Consider the following 18,616-nt stretch of genomic DNA (forward strand, 5'->3'; position numbering starts at 1 on the left):
GAATACCCCATCTACTCAGCAGCACGCGTGCATCTCGAAACCACTAAGCTAAGCAAACCAAGGGAGGCTCCGAAGAGCATGCACGGCTGATTTCACGTTCATGAGATTGGAGGAAAAACGAATCCATTGTGACATCCAGCAGAGGGGTGGTGGCCTGTGGCCAGGAGGGCATGAAGGACCGAGTGGATGGGGGCACCAAGAGATGTTCTGCTCCAAACGCTTTGTAGGTTGATGGAACGTTCGGACACTTGTCTGAATGCACTGAGAGTGCACCTGATGCAGATGGATTTTAATTTTTGGAAATTATGTCTCCATAACGTCAGTACAGAGTCTCTGTTACCCCTGTGTCCTTGATGTCAGGTCTGTGGGGGAGTCCTGTCCAGCCCACCTTCCCAGAGTGCGGTGCTGCCCTCATCACACCCCTACTTAAACCTCCCTAGGGTCCCTCCTGTTTTTCAGGCCGTCTCTGCTCTCCAGCTGCTGTGACCAGTCTTCCCTCCATGAGGCTTTGGGTCTGCATTCGTCTTCGTCAGAAAGCATCTCTGTACCCCTGCGTGGGTGTGTTCAGCAGCTGTGGGTGGGGCCGGCGATGTTTCCCTTGTCCCCAGGAGCCAGCCTGAGTCTCCAGGCCGGCCTCCTCCCGGCCTCCTCCCTGTCGTGCTGTGCAGAGGCCCTTAGCATCCGGCAGCAGAGTGCCCAGTGGTTCGTGAGATCCGTTCCACCACGAGGACGATGCTAACGGCACTGGGCACTGGACACAGCACGGGGCCCACCTGGGGCAGGTGTGCAGTGAGCCCTGCGGAGCCGCCAGCCGGTTGTGCTTTGCTCCTCGGGGTGTCCTGAGTCCTCACTCTCCACGGAGAACCACGCTCGGGGGTGGGGGAGGGGAGAGGGGGCCCGTTTCACGTGTCACCGAACACACTTCTGGTTCCTCCATTTCTGTTCTAGATCTGCCATTCCGTTTAGGGCAGGGGAAAGTCCGAGGCCTCCTGCTAAGATCACTGGAAGGGCCCATTCAAATGGGCTTGTGTCTTGTACTTCCCCTGACATTTGGGGAAGAAAGAAGTGAACGTCGTACTTTTGTTTTGCTGAGTAAAACTTTGCAGAATGAATGTAGCTTCAGCCACGATAGCTGCCTGATTGTGAGGTTGGCTGTTTGTCAGGCACTCGGCGGTGCTGGCAGAGGTAGGACTGGCACCCGGGCAGCATCTGTGGTGTGTCCACATGCGCCAGGCACTACACGGGGTCTCTGGGGGAATCCAGGTGAGCGGGCCGCCCTTCTCCTGGGAGAGCCTGGCTCAGGTGCACAGGGCATGGGAGCTGCTGCAGGAGACGTGCCAGCAGACCTGTGCACGGCTTAGATGCTGGGTGGGGGCGGGGGGGGGGCACAAGCTCAGGGATGTTTCCTGGCTGGAGCATAGGGCCCTGAAGATGGGGATGTGGAGACACAGGCACGGAGTCGGGACCTCTCCCCAGGGTCAAGGCCAGGGCTGGAGTGCAGTGGAGTTGGGTTGACCAAGGAGGTCAAGCCAGAGCATGAGGTCCTTTTAGGAAGTTGGGCTCCTCATCTTAGGCCACAGGAAGCCCTTGGTGGACCCTGAGCTGGGGAGCAGAATGGGATCCAGGTAAGATATCCAGGGTATCTGGATAAGGTAAGATAGAGAGATGGTCGGGAGGGGCTGGTTGGAGTGCACACCTCCGCACACATGTATAAATGACAAACTAGCACAGTCTTCCAGGTTTGTCCTCAGGTCTCCTGTCTTCTGTGGGACCACTCATACTTCTGACCTCCCCTTGGTGCTCCCTGCTCTCATTCCTCCTCCACCCCGCACCTCCCCCAGGCCACCTTAGTTACAAATCCAACCCTACTCGCCACATGTGGCCACACCCCCTCCTACCCTCGCTTCTTCAGCACCCCCTTAGGCCTCACTGCCAAGTACAGCAGGAGACTTGGGGGAAATGCCACCTCCTTGTTTTGCTCATAGGATTTCCTGGAAATTAGCTTCCTCAGATGGAAACCAAACTCCCACCAGGAGCCTCATCACACTGGACGCCGGCTTCTCCTGACGAGGAGCAGACTTGCCTACATTCTCTCCTGATTGTTGAGGCAAGGCCCCTGTGGACCGAGGGGATGACAGTGGGACACGCAGGATCTGTCCTCTTGTGCACATCCCACTCACCGTTGTGTCCTGCTGGAGTCACTGTTCAAAGCCACTCCCCTCCGCAGACAATCTGCCCTGGCCATGGCTGTGGGAAGGGGGAAGCCAAGGCTGGGGGTTCCCCTGAGCCTCCTCCTCTGAAGCAGCAAAAATTCCAGCAGCTTCCTTCCCAAGTTCTTTCTTTGGAGAAAACAGAAGTTGACCTCAGCAGCTTTTCCCTGAGGTCACACATCTGGGACCCTTGTCCCGGAGCTGGGATTCGCCGGGCCACTCACAGTTAGGTAGACTCAGGTTTCTTCTCTCCACTCCTTGTTGCACTCTGCCGGTGCAGGAGAGGGAGGAAGGACACACGGTGGTCCCCACAGTCAGGAGGGAGGAGAGAGGACATCCTCTCCAGGTGATCCTGTCTCGGGGTGGGGGGGCGGGGGGGTTCTGACCCAGGGCATTCTCAGCCCCGCCATCACCTGCTGGGCACACAGGTGGGCAGATTGGCTCCCAGGCTCATCTCCGCCATACCAGTCCGCAGGTGCTCTGAGGACCCCACCGACTACATCGTACGAGTGTGCGTGTGAGCTTGCACATGCGTGGTCCACTGTGGCAGCCTTACGATATGGCTACAGGTTCTTTGACACCCTTCTCATCAGTAAAAGTAGTCTGTGCTTCTTCTTCTTGAACTGCTATGGGCTTGTGGCTACCTCTACCAGCACGGGATGATAGAAATGGTGCCCTCAGAGCTCACAATGGTTAGGAAGGGCCATTCATATCCTGCCTTTGTCGCTGGGACACTTGCTCTTGGGACCTGGAGCCACCACGTGAGAAGTATGAACTGAGCTGGGGACCCCACAGAAAATGGTCCTGAGACTGCAGCCCAGGCATCATGGAGCAGAGACCGGTGCCCGCTCCCGAGCCCTGCCCACATTCCACATATATGGGCGAGTATGTCGTTCAGCCCACCAAGATCTGGGGGCTGCTTTGGTGCAAAGCAGTAGATAAGTGGAATGTATGTGGATACACGTGATGACTCATGTAAACACAAGGAGTAGGTGTGAGGTTGTCCACGCACAGTAAGTTGGACTTCATCAAAATTAAAGACATTAGTACATTAAAGGGCACCATCAAGAGAATGAAAAAACAAGCTATAGAATGGGAGGAATATTAACAAATCATGTCTTCATTAGATATTTATCTGGAATTGAATCCAGGATATATAAAAAACTCTTACAACTCAGCAATAAAAAAGGATAATTTGATTTTAAATCGGCAGAAGACTAAAATATAGACATGTCTCCACATAATGCAGCCTAATGCACTTTACAGGTGGAAGGGGCGGGTCATTATTCAGATGACTCACTCTCCCCTGGTCATTATTCTCAAACATGTGTTCTTCCCTCAGCCCTACCCAGACTCCACACTTCTTCAGTAGAAGCTTCTGGACAGATGTGTATAGAGAAAACCTGGGTCAGGCCCCGGGTGTTGGCTCAGTGTGGACAGATTTAAGGAATCATCTGTCATTTCCTACCATCCATCTGCCCCGAGGCCCACAGTAGATGAGCATGATACAGGTGCATTTCCAGAACCTTGGCATTGTGATGTGTCCACACACCTGCCTCTGTGGCCTCAGGACAGGCTCTAGGAGGGACCCCCCATACTGGGAGGGGTGCTGCAGAGACCACCTCTAATTATTCCCCCTCCAGCTCCTCGGCTGCCTCTAACATGGCTTGGCTTCTCCTGGATGGAATATTCTCCAGGGGCAGACATTTCTATCCCGAGCACCTGACAGTCCATGTATGGTTTCCAGACTCTATCCCCCACCCCCATTCTGGATGACACCCTCAGTGTGTGCTGGGAGTAGAGACCTAATTTCTTTCAGAATTCCCCCTGTGGACAGAGCTCAGGAGATAGGAAAATGTGCTGACACTGGCCTCTGGTGAATGTAGACCCGGGCTGTGGTGGCACAAGACAGGACACCTTCCTTTGTGTTCACAGCCAGGCCGTGGGTAGCTGCGTATTCCCGTCCCACATCCCCCTTCAGTCACTGCACTTTCCATAAAAAGGAAATCATTCTTTTTGGTAAAGACTTTATCTTTCTCTCTGCCAGCTATTCTTGAGAAATGATTCTTTGGATACTCTTAAATGAAGTAAATTAGCAGCTACACTATTTTAGAGTTTTTACGGCAACACCTTTGTGAATCCAGAAGGTCAGGACGATAGAGCCCTAAGTGGGGTTGGCCCAAGTTGTGAGAGAAGTGCATCTCCTTTACTCAACAGATCATTGAGCTGCCTTCCCAGCTGCAGGCTTGAGCAGAGCGAAAGAGAAAGTGTGAACCTGACCCCGGAAAGCCTGCAGCTCTGAGACCATGTGCTTATACTGCTTGTGCAGGAATGTGCATCACTGCTGGGGAGAAATAAAATGTCCCATCTCTTTGGTGGTTCTTATGATGCCCAACGATGTTCTGGGGAGAGAAGGCTGCCTGCTGTTGGCTTCATGTTCCTGTGGGTGAGTGGACATAGCACGGGTGGGCACGGGAGGACTGTCCCCAGGGACGTCATGGAGAAAAGGCTCTAGTGCATGTCTGCAGGCTTCTTGGTTCTGTTCAGACCCCATCAGTTCAGGACTCCAGGACCAGGGGGTTGGGTGTTCCAGAGACCCACTGGGGAAATGCCAGAGCCCCAGCCGGGTGAGGCAGGGGGCGAGGCTGAGAGCTCTGAGGACCCCAGTGAGCAGCGGAGGGGAGGCTGAGGGAAGCGCCTTAACCCATAGTCCAGCATCAGAAAGTGTCCCCAGTGCTGCTGGCAAGTCACTGAAACCAAGTTGTGCTCCAGAGGAGGCTGACCCATGGGCTGGTGTCTGTGCAGTCCCTGCCTTGCTCAGTCGTGGACAGGGGGTGGCTTGTGAGAGTGTGGCCTCGCTGGCGGTGGGGGGATTTGGGGTGCAGCCATGGGGCCTCTTTGACTGCATTCCTGAAGCAGGAGGCCTGACAAGTGTGCCTTCACGGCCACCTCAAGCCCTGGGACCCTCCCCTGCCTGTTAGTCCTGGCTTGTGGGTTTAGACACATACCTGGTACATGAGTGATTGTTCTGTGGTCGTTCTGGACACTGGATGTGACATCACCATCACTCCATATGTGGCTGGAGAGTGTCCAGCTCTCTCCTGCTGGCAAGGCTGGCTCTGCAGAGTGGCCGTGGCCATGGCTAGGGACCTGGGCCTCCCTGCACCCCTGTCATTTACCCACCCTTTCCCAATGCTCCTCTCTGCTGCCAGTCCTGCACTGTGTCCATGTCTGGCAGTGGCTCAGGCTTGAACAAAGACTTGTCCTTACATCACACTGTGCTCACCAAGTGACACCCTGACCAGGGAGGTGGCCACTCACGAGGCCTGGAGTAGAGGCAGCCCCAGACCTGTTCCAGGCACCCACTCACCCTCCCTCAGGCCCTGAGCTGTCTTCATGGTCTCCTCACACATGTGGGGCACTCAACAAGTGGGGGCTGAGGGGACCTGAGCGTGAGTCTAGGGCCCTTCCCAGGGCCACTGTGTCTGATTCAGTCGTGGGACAGACTCAAGACCATGAACAAGGGGCTTGTTTTCTGCATGTCAGATGTTCTGGAGTCTGTGGGATATGGAGGCTGGAGGCTGCACTGTTCCCGCCCCCCCCCCCCCCCCCCCCCCCAGCTCAAGGACACAGTGGCTAGATGCTTCCCTGCAGATGCTCAGGTTCAGATCTTCCCCAGGTGGCCGCCTCTGACACTTCTCTGCAGTGACCTTCCAGACTTAAAGGTGGCCATTTCGACATGCACAACTCAGTGGAGCCCTGTCAAACCATGTCCCCGGCACAGCCACAGGCTCTCCCAACCCCTCTCCCCGTCACCGGCTGCAATGGGCTCTGGGAGTGTGGGTTCACCTCCCCACCCAGGAGGAGCGGCAGCATGTGGGACCACTCTGGCCTCTACCCTGGCCTCCAGGCCTGGGGCCCCTGTCCGTAGAGGCCTGGGGCTGTGCCTCGTGCCCTCTGTGGCAGAGGGACCGTTTGTGACTTGGGCAGCCAGAGACCTGCTGCGAACGCTGATGTGTGAGGGTTTGAGAACCTGCTTCCAGGTCTTCAGGGCAGGACTGCAGGTTGGATGGCAATTCTCCACGCGGCATCTTGGGGACCTGCCAGTTTGCACAAAGGCTGCCTTGCTGCCTCCTCACCTCCCCGGGTGTGGACGGGGGCGAGGGGCCCTGGTTTCTCTCCGCCCTGGCTTCAGACCTTAAGTCCCTGAATGAATCACCAACACTTTAAGGAAGTAGCCTCTCATTGAACCGGTTTCCTCTTACACGTTTTCAACTTTCTCTTTCGCACACAGCCCACGCCCGAGAGTGACGAGGAGGAAGGAGCCGGCCCAGTGGTGCACACAGAAATTCCACCAGCTTCCACGTGCCGCCCTGAGTCACATCCCGAGCCCCGCCAGCCCCGGCCTCACAGGGCCTCAGGCAGCTCACGGGGGACCAGGCTCCCATCCCGGCGGGCGGGCGGGCCAAGGATGACGGACTGCGAGTTTGGCTACACGCTGGCGCTGGCCCAGGACTACGTGAGGCACGTCCTGCAGATCCCGCAGCCCGGCCCGGCCCCCAGCAGAGCGTCCAGGGTGCTCCAGGACGTGGCCTTCTCCGTCCAGGGGCAGGTGGAAAAGAACCTGAAGCCGTGCTTGGACAGTTTTGACGTGGTGTCCGTCGACACGGCCAGAACCATATTCAATCAGGTGATGGAGAAGGAATTTGAAGACGGCGTCATTAACTGGGGAAGGATCGTGACCGTTTTTGCCTTTGAAGGAATTCTCACCAAGAAACTCCTCGAGCAGCGAATTTCCTCGGATGTGGATGCCGAGAAGGTTTCCTACTTCGTGGCAGAGTTCATCACGAGAAACATGAGAGACTGGATAAGACAAAACGGAGGCTGGGTACGTACGATGGGCACCTTCTTCGCCATCCTTACCTGTGACGTGGGCATTGAAGGCTTCTCCCTAGTTTTTAAAAATCTACCATTTTCTTTGGGTGGCTTATTTTAAAAGTTTCACATTTTCAAAATGAGAAGGAACTTGGGACTCTATAATTGGAAGGTAACAGGAGCTTGCAGTTTTTATTCCTGGTGTGTGAGCTACGGGGGTAGGACCTGGGGAGCCCCACGTGAGCAGTCCGCATCTGCAGCGAGGTCTTCTGGGGGCGCAGTTCTGGCCAGGCTGTCAGGACCACGCAGCATTATGAGAGCTGCTGTGAGATGCTGTTGTACTGGGTAGCTGTTATGTTGCAAAACACAGGTATATTTTTGCAAGTTCATCATTTACAAATTGATTTTTTCCCGTAGCTTTCTAATAGAACAGATTCTGGCTGTTAAAGCCTACTGATAAAAAAAAAAATATATATCACATGCTGTACCTCTAGCAAGAATCTTTATTTGAGAGTTTTCAAACAACAATTCACTTTATTATCAAAGCCTCCAAAAGCCCAGACTGGGAGGCAGAGAGGGCAGTGTCAAAAGTCACTGATAAGAGGCTTTTCGTAGCTGGATAGTAGCACCTGTCTTTAAACCTGAAATACTTAACACTGACTTTTTCAGCACTCGTGTCTCATGGATCCTCTTTCCATCCCCCAAATCTAGCCCTCTCCTCCTCGTAGAGAGGGGTTCCCCACTGTTATAAGTTATGTTGCATGCAAATCTTGCCTCTTGGTTACATCCAGAGAAAATACACAAAGTTCTTTTTTGGGGCACCTGGGTGGCTCAGTGGGTGAAGCAGCTGACTCTTGATTTCGGCTCAGGCTGTGATCTCAGGGTTGTGGGATGGAGCCCCACGTCCGGATTCTCTCCCTCTTCCTCTGCCCCTCCCCCCCGTCTCTCTTTCTCTTTCTCTTTCCCTCTCTTATTTTTCTTTTAAAGATTTTATTTATTTATTCATGAGAGACACACACAGAGAGGGAGGCAGAGACACAGGCAGAGGGAGAAGCAGGCTCCTTGCAGGGACTCCAATGTGGGACTCGATCCCAGGACTCTGGAATCATGCTCTGGGCTGAAGGCAGATGCTCAACCGCTGAGCCACCCAGCTGTCCCTCTCTTAAAAAGAGAAGAAAAAAGAAAAAGAAAATAAACATAGTATTTTTTTTGTAGAATTTTTTTATGTATATAAATAGTACACGGTACTTATTCTGTTGCTTTTTTTTTTATCCGAGGGTCTTTAAAATATGATTTTATTTTTTATTTTTAAAATGTTATTTAGGGATCCCTGGGTGGCGCAGCGGTTTGGCGCCTGCCTTTGGCCCAGGGCGCGATCCGGGAGACCCTGGATCAAATCCCACGTCGGGCTCCCGGTGCATGGAGCCTGCTTCTCCCTCTGCCTGTGTCTCTGCCAATCTCTCTCTCTCTCTCTCTGTGACTATCATAAATAAAATAAAAAAAATTATTTAAAAAATATTATTTAAAAATAATTATTAAAGATAAAATAATTATTTTAAAGAGTCCTAGATAAAAAAAAGAGTCCTGTGTATGTGCTGTTGAGGGTCTGGCCATCTCTGGCAGGTGGAAAGCTCTATTATGTTCAGTTTGCCACCACAGACAGTACCTCACCAAGCACCCCCATTCATGCACCCCTTTCGTGGGTCATCGCCTTCCAGAGAGGCCTGAATGCCCGCTGACCTGCCCTGCGTTAGGAAAATACATCAAAGTTGTTCTCTCACTTCAGTGCCTGCTCCCTTGGTCGCCAGCGAGACTGAGATCCTTTCCAGACGCTCACTGACCACACCTAACTCTTACTCAGGGAGTTGTTTGCTACATTCTTTGCCCATTTTCCTACTTTTTGTCTTTTCCTCATCGATTTATAGCAATTCTTTCTTGTATGTTTTTATTTTCAAATCTTTTTATATATGAAAAAAATATTTTTATGTATTATTTTTATATATGTGGCAGACAATTCTAATATGTTGTCGTTTAAAACTATAGCTGTCTTCAGTTATTATAAATGTTTTATTTTTATTTTTTGAAGATTTTATTTTTAAAGATTTTACTTATTTATTCATGAGAGACATAGATAGAGAGGCAGAGACACAGAGGGAAAAGCAACCTCCATGCAGGGAGCCTGATATGGGACTGGATCCCAGGACCCGGGATCATGCCCTGAGCCAAAGGCAGATGCTCAACTACCAAGCCACCCAGGTGTCCCAAAGATTTTATTTTTAAGTAAACTCCATACCTAACTTGGGGCTTGAACTCATGACCCTGAACTGAGGTCAAGAGTCGCAGGCTCCTCCCACTGAGCCACCCCGGTGCCCCTGGTTATTGTAAATGTTCTAAAACTTGATGCAGTTGCATTTTATGTGACGTCCCTTGCATCACCCCTTCTTGTGTTCTCCTGACCTGATATACCTGGGGCTGGGTGAAGCCTGAGGGTGGTGGGTCCCGCTCCCATCTGGTTGGCTGTGGGAAGTTCTACTAGCGGTGGGTGGAGGTTCCACTGAAGAAGACACTCGTCTAGGGCAGGGGCCCCCATGTGAGCCTGCAGATTACTGTGCCCAGTGCCTCACGTGGCACCTGGAACACATACACAGTGATAAATGTGACTTAAAAATGTAACACCTCAATGATATATTCTGTGAGGTCATGGACCTCATCTTCAGTGGGGGTGTGGGATGATCTCTGAGAATTTCTAGAAGTGGACCTGCCTTTTGGGGGTAGCCCAGGTGTGAGTGTGAGTGTGGCAGGATGGAGCCGTCTTCAGTAGACACACACGTGTGCCCGTGTGCACGCTCAGTCTTCACAGGGTCCCCCAGTTTGGGTGGACTTGGAGCACCTTTCACACCTATGCTTAGATGTGGGATGTGGCGGAGGCAGTCTTGACCCGAAACGTAGTGATCTGAGTCAGCACACGCTATCACGGCCACATGAATCCATCTTCCCAGAGATGCTGACACATCTGCTCAGGTGCGTGAACTTAACACATGAAGGGTTCATCTCAGGGCACGGGCCACAATCACACACCTGCTCTCTTGGAGTCTAAACATACAGATCGGTGAAAACCGGTCAAAGATGACAGATCCAGAAGCACAGGGTCCACTGTCTTGTCTGCTGTCACCCAGATTTGTGGTCACTGGCTCCAAATTTTGAAATGCTTGTGTATAATGAAAGGTGAGAAGAGCATTTAGCACCGACTGAAGAATATCCACAGTTTAATTCAGTTTCAAGCATGAGAACTCTTGGGTCAAGAAGGCGGAGAATGAGGCAGCACAGATATCACAAGTACCGGCTGAGAATCAGAGGGATCTGAGCGGGATGCTGGCTGCCGGCTCCTGGTGCGGGGGTCCTGATGGGTTAGCCAACTTCTCTGAGCCTCAATGCCTCGTCTGTAAATTGGGGGGAATGGGGCCACCTGCACCCAGGACCTGTCTAAGGGTGAATCAGTCACCACTGTAGGTAAAGCACCTAGAACAGCTTCCCAGATGTATGCAACACAAATTTAGGATTACGGTTTTTCGTAGCAGTTGTACTGCTGACTTCCTGGTTCACCACACCTAGTCTTCCTAAGTTATACACCCAACAATTATGTGGTTGTCACCACCGAAACCAGAGGCCCTGCTGGGAAGAAAGACCAGTGCACCACTCATGCTCTTTCTCACGCTGATCAGTTTGAGTTCCTTTCTTTCCCTCCCTTCTGGTCCCCTCCCTCTGCCCTTTCCCCCTCCCCCTCCCCCCTCCTCCCTCCCTCTCTCTTCCTTCCCTCTCTACCCTCCCTTCCCCTCCCTCTCCCTTATTCCCCCCTTCCTCCTTACTCCCCTGTACCCCCTTCCTCCCTCCTTCTCTCTCTCTCTACCCCCCTCCCCCTTCCCTACACTCCATAACCCCACCCTCCCCCATACCCCCCTCTCTCTTCCCTTCCCTTTACCCCCTCCTCTCTCCCCCCTCCTCTGCCCCATACCCTCTCCCTCCGTCCTTACCTCCCTTCTCTCCTTCTGTTGGCTGTTTCTCATCTCCGCTTCCTCCTTCACATGCACTGTTCACTCCTCTGGCCCCTCTGCCCCTGGGAAGTGCTGAGAGTGGACGAGCTCCCTACCTGAGAGGAGCTCTTATCAGAGAGGAGCCTGTGGCCTCACCCCCACCTCCCTGTCCTGTGGAGCGGGGTGGCTCTTGCTCTTGTCTGCTCCCACAAAGCACTCTCCTGGGCCTGTGCTGGTGGAGCAGCACTTGGCACAGCCCAAGACCGGGATGAATCACGTCTGCTCAGTGCTCCATCGTCCTCCCCATGCTTGGCAGAGGCCTTTTACACAGAGGGCAGCCCACAAATACTGGCCAATGGAACGACTGCATGAAAACATCGAAATTGAGACTTAAATTTTGGTTTTGCTAATCACCAGAGTTGTGATCCTGAGGGAGTCATGAAGCAACCCAAGACTCAGAACCTTCTATAATGAATATAATGTCGCATAGATTATATATGTAGCATATAAGGAAGACAAGAACGCCAGCCTTAGCAGGGAAGTTAAAAGATGAAAGATATTTCTGTCTTTGTCTTAGTAAAATGTCAAATATGATGCGACTATGAAGGTTATAAGGGAAATTTCAAGAGGTTTAAATGCGTAATTCTGAAAACTACCCAAATGCCAAAAGAAAGCCCCTTTGAAAGCAGGGATGTATGGGCAGCGCGGGTGCTTTCCAAATGAGAGTTAGGTCGTTTTGGCTGGTATTGGTGTTTGATGACCCCTGGTGTGTTGGAGCCACACAAAAAGATGCTGGAGACCCAGTGTCCTGTTGGCAGAGGCATTTTCTATGGGCGTAAAGAGATAGTCGTGAGGTGATGGAATTTCTAGGAGTCTCTCACAGCCTTGGATTAGATTTGGGGGCCAGATTCTTCCTATACTTCTCTTGAATTTTAGCTTGAGATTTATGATCATTTCATGCAAAGTGAGGTGAGACAGAGCTCAAGCCTCCCCGTGGGTCTTTCCAGAATACTCTCTGACCTTGGGTCACCCTAAACTCCTCGCTCCCACACCCGATGTCAGGTTCATCAGCAAGTCCTGTTGGTGGCACCTTTGAAACCATATCCCCAGGACATCTAGGCCCCGTCTCCCCCCATGGGTCTGTAGCCTGTCCCGTTTCTCTGCTTCCATCCTTACCCTGCCATGGGCTGCTCCCCACGCAGCAGCCAGTGAGCAGCGTGGATCCCACCATGTCCTGGTCTGGTCAGAACCCTGCTAAGCACCCCTTAACCCTGGGGGCAAGCATAAAATACAAAGTCCTGACTGCTGTACTCAAGTCCGTATTGGATCTCATTTTCTACGAGTCCCTCCTGTGCTCTCATAGCTGCATCCTCCCTGGATAAGCTAAGTACACTTCCCACCACCCCACCCCATCCCCTCGCCTTGCTCTTTCCAAAGCCAGAGGCTTGCATAGGCCCAGTGGAGCCTCTCAGGGTTGCGTGCCAAAGCTGCCCTCCTTGGGGGACTCTTCCTTAGCCATCCTGTCTCTGACGGCACCACCACCACTCTATCCCTGTGCCCTGCTTGATGTCTTGGCAACCGCTTCAGGACTACTTGTCTGTTCTGTCTTTCTCAGTGACAAGCCCAGTGAGGCCAGGAGTCCTGCATGTTTAGTTCACCAGTGTGTTTCCAGTCCTTACAACACTACCTGCATGTGGCCGATGCTCAATAAATATTTGTCAAATGAATAAATGAGTGAATAATCTCTAGAGAAGTGTGAGAATAGCACCACGGTATTTCCCTAGATCTAAACAATACTGAGGGTCTGATTTTCTTTGAGTTATTGATGCAGGATATTATTGTATGCTTCGGGCTTCCTTGAAGCCAAGGTAACCGTATTTAATAAAAGCTATTCACAGAAAGAACCAGATCTGGGCACTCCCTGCATATTACTGCATTTCTGACAGGATATTGAATCCTTAGTTCTGTATCTCTTCTCATATAATTTCTTTTCTTTGATAGAATGAGAGAGCATGAGCTGCGTGGGAAGGGGCAGAGGAAGTGCGAGAGAGACAATCTTGAGTAGGATCCACACTCAGTGTAGGGAGCCCGATGAGTGGCTTTATCTCATGACTCTGAGATCATGACCTGAGCCCAAACTAAGAGTCAGATGCTCAACCTACTGAGCCACTCAGGTGCCCCCATGTAATGGTTTTAAGATACAAATAGTTATCATTGAAAATATATGTTTGAAAGTAGAAAAATCACTCCCCTGCCTTAATGTGTCCCTGCGCACACATCATATGTAATTACGATGAAGGTGCACAAAGAGTTTCTCATGTGATATCACAAATGTTTTCAGCACTGCCTCATAGGCCCCATGTCAACATTCCTAATGTCTGCAGAATATCCCACCAACTTTATGCATCTTAATTACTTGACTGATTCCCAATCGTTAGACATTTGGGTTGCCTTTCTTCTTAGAAATAACACTTCCAGACTGGCCCCATGATCCATCTCTAACAAGAGATGGACTGGTTCATAGGTGTGAGGATTGTCGCGCTGCTCACGCATACTGGACTATCTACTGCTTCCTGAAAGGGCCTTAGCAATGGAATGATGTCCTAGCAGCTCCACCAGCATGGGGCAGGACCATTCAGGATACTCTGGGGGGCTCCATAGACTCAAAATAACAAGGTCAATGTAGTAGGTCTAAAAAAGCATTAAGATTGTGTTAAAACATGGATTTCTTTAACGGCTAGTAATGTTGAATTTTTCCTATACACTTGTTTGTGATTATATTTCTCTTTTCAACAGCCTTTGTCTGTTCCACTCTTTTTTTTTTAAGATTTTATTTATTTATTCACGAGAGACCCATAGAGAGAGGTAGAGACACAGGCAGAGGGAGAAGCAGGCTCCCTGTGGGAAGCCCGATGCGAGACTCAATCCCAGACCCTGGAATCACGCCCTGAGTCAAAGGCAGATGCTCAACCACTGAGTCACCCAGGCATCCCTGTCTGTTTAACTCTTAAGGGCTTGATGATGACTCTCTTACATCTGAATGAAGTATTTCATATAAATGTACATATTCTCCTAGTTGGTTCTTTTTATACTATTATTCTGTTAAAATGCACATAACATAAACCCTACAGCTCAGCCACATGAAAGTGCACACATGAGCAGTGTTCAATACAGTTGTGCCATTGTGCATTATCACCAGCATCCACCCCCAGGATTCTGTGCCCCCAAACACTTGCTCCTCATCCCCTGCACCCCAGATCACACAAACCACCATCCTACCTTGTCTTGATGATGCTGACTATTCTGAATATTTAATATAAATGGGATTATGCAGTATTTGTCTTCTTGTGATGGGCTTAGTTCAATGAGCGTCACATCCTCGAGGCTTGTCCACAATGTGGCAGGTGTCAGAGTGTCTTTCCTTTCAGGCTGACCAGTATTCCACTGTATGCATATGCCATTTTTGGGTAATCTGTTCATCAATGGATGGATGCTTGCATTGCTTTCATGTTTTAGCTACTGTGAATTCTTGCCTTTTAATTTTAGCTTCATATAGTTAAAAAAAAAGCTCTAATCTTCATATAGCTGAATTTGTCAGTTTTTCCCTTTGTTGAGAAGCTGAATGTATGGAAGATGACATGTTAACTGCCCAATCGTAATAGACTGTGATCACTGTTGTAATAAAAGAAGTCATCTGACAGTGCCTCATTACTATGGGGTTCCTGAAATCCTGGAAAGGGAAGCAGCTAGGTACACACATACCTAGAATGAGAAACATGTGCATGTAAGTCTGGAGGGAGGAGGGAGGACAGAGAGGGAGCAGACTGTTCCCTCTGTTAGGCCATGACATCATGTGTCTCAGAGTATGACTACAACCTGACTCGTACGTGGGCAGAAGCTGGCATTCCTGGGCAACCCTTCACATGGACGATCCCCCTGACTCGTGTCAGTGTGCCCTGGCCATGCTCAGGCAGGTGCTGGCAGGGCGCTGGGCCACAAGTCTCTTCTAGCTATCCAGAGATGTGCTTGGTTTACTTTTTAGAGCCACCTGCACTAGGACCTGCTTGAAGGCATTGTCACCTCAGAATCTGGAGCCTGCTGGAGGCAGATCAAACATTTACTAGGTGAACATTTACAAAAATTATTCTAACAATGTCCTAATCCTTTGGGTGGTTGTTTGGAAGCTCATGGAATGGAAAGAACAGTGTTTGCATCCCCTTCCAGGCCCAGGTGCTAAAAAGCTAGGTAAGAGGCCACTGGCTCTCTCCGGGGCCTTGGCATAATGGGCCTATATCACCATTAGGCTGGGGGATCTCAGAGGTACTCTGCAGTAAGGATGCTCTATGATTATAGTCATAAATTACAGTGTACAGTTCACACTCTATTGTTTTAAAACAATGACCAAAAAGAGAATGAATCATAGTAGAAACAACCACCTCCTCATAGGCTCAGAGGCACTGTTTAATTTAGCTTTATCATGAGCCTCACGACCCTGCATGATTCTGTTTACAAACATCAATGAGTATTTCAATGCCAGACAATTGAAAAAGAGCCAGAAAAGGAGGTTTCTGTCCTCTAGAGCTGTGATGTCCAGCACAGTAGTTGGTGGGCACCGGCACCTGCTCAGCACTTGAAATGTGGCGAGTCTGATTTCAGTTGGGCCAGTCAGTGCAGCACATACCTTGGATTGCAAGGATTGGGTACAGAAGAGGTAAAATATCGCAATAATTTTCATGTTGATTATATATTGAAATCATAATATTTTAGATAAATATATTTTTAAAATTAATTTTACCTATTTCCCCTTACTTTTCAAGAATGTGGCTACTGGAAACCTAATGGTCCATCTGTGGCTTACACTGTGTTTCTGTGGGACGGTGCTGCCCCGCAGCCATGGTGTGGATGGATGGACGGACAGTCGGATGGGCGGAGACCAGTGCAGGCACAGATGGGACCAACTGCCAGCAGCAGTGGGGTGGGACTGTTTGCTTTTTGTCCCACAAAACTGTCTCCCCTGATTTTTAAAATGTGAAATTTGTTCTCTAACAGGAAAACGGCTTTGTGAAGAAGTTCGAACCCAAGTCTGGATGGCTGACTTTTCTGGAAGTTCTGGGAACAGTGTGTGAAATGTGGTCACACCTAAAGCAATACTACTGACTGGCCCAGAGGGACTCTCCTGATTGTGAAACCTGCCAACTTCTCTTGACTGTTTTGCAAAAAGTGTTGCCAGCACTTATTTCTATTTCCAAACAAGTGACCGTGCTGCTGTAACTCCATAGTCAGTGTCATGGGATTTTTTTTCCCTGTTTAAACAAATAAATCATATTTGTCTCTGTATGTAATTTGTGTGCTTCCTGGGAGCTGAGCGAAAGGGTGCAGCTCAGACGGGGGACAGGTGTGGAAGTGGAAGGACGCCTTCTCTGCCCTGTGGCTGAGCTTCCTGAGGGTGCGCCCATCCCCCAGAAGTCCGTTTCCATGTCACTCAAGGACACGGCATGGGAGTGAGGTCCTGACTCCCGTGGCCCCCATGACCCTGGAAGGTTAGGGGTTTCTACTGATGCCCGCCCCACGAACCCCGCTCCCCGGCCCACTGTGGGGAGTTGACAAAAGGACAGCGACAGACACCCAGGGATACTATGGGGTAGTCAGAACAAAGACACATATGCCAGTGACTCAGCATTGAGCCATAGTTAAACTTTCCCCTTTAAAAAGTTCATAAATTAGGGGGCTCCTGGGTGGCTCCCTTGGTTGTGTATCTCGCTCTTGGTTTCAGCTCATGATATCGGGGTGATGGGATTGAGACCTGGGTCGGGCTCTGTGCTCAGTGAGGAGTCAGCTTGAGGATTCTCTTGCCCTCTCTCCCTCCCCCTGATCTCAAATAAATACATTTTTAAAAGAGATTTTATTTACTTATTCATGAGAGACACACAGAGAGAAGCAGAGACACAGGCAGAGGGAGAAGCAGGCTCCATGTGGGGAGCCGGATGCAGGACTGGATCCCAGGACCCCAGGATCACGCCCTGAGCCAAAGGTAGACGCTCAACCACTGAGCCACCCAGGCACCCCTAAATAAATTTTTTTAATAGTTCATAAATAGAAAATTGTGTCTTCTGTTACATCCTGAGTTCCAATTTCAGATCAGTAGAATTAACTGCAAGACAGGAGTTAACACCATACATACTCTTTTCCAGACCTTCCCATACTTCCCCACCCTGGAGACACGGTCTCTGCCCCCTGAGGCTTGTGTCACCTTCCTGAGGAAGTAGTTGATCTAAAGAAACTGAGCCCCTTGCTCTCAGACTCTGCATTCTCACAGGGGATTTCAGCTGATTCAAGCTTCACTTCCTCTGTGATTCTTTTTTTAAAAAGTTGCTCTGAAGAAACCTCTTCAGGAATCAGTCTTCCTGAGGCAGTGTCTACGCAGCACAGATCTCCCATGCATGCGCCCTGTGGCCTTCTAGTGCTCCTCACAGAGCAGACCTCGGACAACCAGACAACCAACGGGTTCTGTATCTTATTGTATTTTATTCCACCAGGACAAGTGTGCTCCTAATGCCCACCTCCCTTCGGTGACCACGTGTGGCCTCCGTAGTTAAATGTCCCCCGTGATTCTTGACAGTGTGGATTAGGACTCGGGGGCAAGTCGGTAGGGAAACGTCTTTTGCAGAAGTAACTTTGGCTGATTTATCAAATCATGTCTGAGAGCCGACCACCTGGGGCACCGGGGGCTTGAGTCTGAAACAGGGGACACTCCTACCCCATTGTTCTAGCTCAGTGCTTCCCTGCTAAAGTGTGATGTCCTGCTTCCTGTTCCCACAGATCAGAACTAAGTGTCCAGCACAAAGAGTCATGAATGGACAGAACAGGAAGTGCATGTATGGGTGCTGCTACCTGGAATACGTTTGCATAAGAAACCACAAACCTTGGCTTTTTTTTTTTTTTTTTTTAAGAGAGAGCTAGAGAGTGTGAGTGAGGCGGGGGCAGAGAGATGGGGAGGGAGAGAGAGTCTACAGCAGCTCCCAGCTGAGCACGGAGCCCTACTTCGGGCTCGACCTCTCTCACAACCCTGGGATCATGACCTGAGCTGACATCAAGAGTCAGACTCAGACACTGAACCTACTGAACTATCCAGGCCCCCCCAACCCCCCCCAAACCCTGGCTTCTATGCCACAATGATCTTGTTAACAGAGTAACTCCCAGGAAACCAGTGACACTTCTGGCTTGGTTTGTGACCTGGTCTTTCAAACTGCAGCTCCCATGTGTTTTATTACAGAAAAAGAGGAGGGTTTATGATCCCCAATGCTTAGCTCAAGCCACACACAGAGATGAAGTGAAACAGATCATAGACCTACATGTAAGTTAAAACTATAAAAATCCCACAAGAAACATAGGAGAAAATCTTCACAACTTTGGAGTAGAGATTCTTAGCTATAGCATAAAAACCTGTACCAGAAAAGAAAAAAAAAAACCCTAAAAATTATACTCTTATAAAAACAATTT

General features: G+C 50.3%; 1 protein-coding gene across 2 annotated transcripts; it reads left to right on the plus strand.

Annotated features, from left to right (window-relative positions):
- Window positions 1-4,540: 4,540 nt before the first annotated feature.
- Window positions 4,541-16,453, plus strand: BCL2A1 (BCL2 related protein A1). 2 transcript variants are annotated; one of them, XR_012019055.1, is made up of 4 exons: window positions 4,541-4,656; window positions 6,505-7,098; window positions 15,159-15,240; window positions 16,166-16,453. XR_012019055.1 is itself a non-coding variant. In XM_072802035.1 (2 exons), exons 1-2 carry the CDS (start codon window positions 6,682-6,684, stop codon window positions 16,271-16,273), a joined length of 525 nt encoding a protein of 174 aa, XP_072658136.1. In that variant the 5' UTR covers window positions 6,505-6,681; the 3' UTR covers window positions 16,274-16,453. The 2 variants fall into 2 exon arrangements, 1 of the variants encoding a protein (XP_072658136.1); XM_072802035.1 differs by lacking the exons at window positions 4,541-4,656; window positions 15,159-15,240.
- The last annotated feature ends 2,163 nt before the right edge of the window (window positions 16,454-18,616 follow it).

This window comes from Canis lupus, chromosome 2 (assembly GCF_048164855.1).
Source record: "Canis lupus baileyi chromosome 2, mCanLup2.hap1, whole genome shotgun sequence".
Classification (NCBI taxonomy): Eukaryota; Metazoa; Chordata; class Mammalia; order Carnivora; family Canidae; genus Canis; species Canis lupus.

Bases quoted from the DNA above. Each gene is read 5' to 3' on its own strand.
- BCL2A1 (XM_072802035.1), top strand. From the start codon at position 6,682: ATGACGGACTGCGAGTTTGGCTACACGCTGGCGCTGGCCCAGGACTAC. The intron at 7,099-16,165 runs GTACGTACGATG...GTTCTCTAACAG, and splicing joins TAAGACAAAACGGAGGCTGG to GAAAACGGCTTTGTGAAGAA.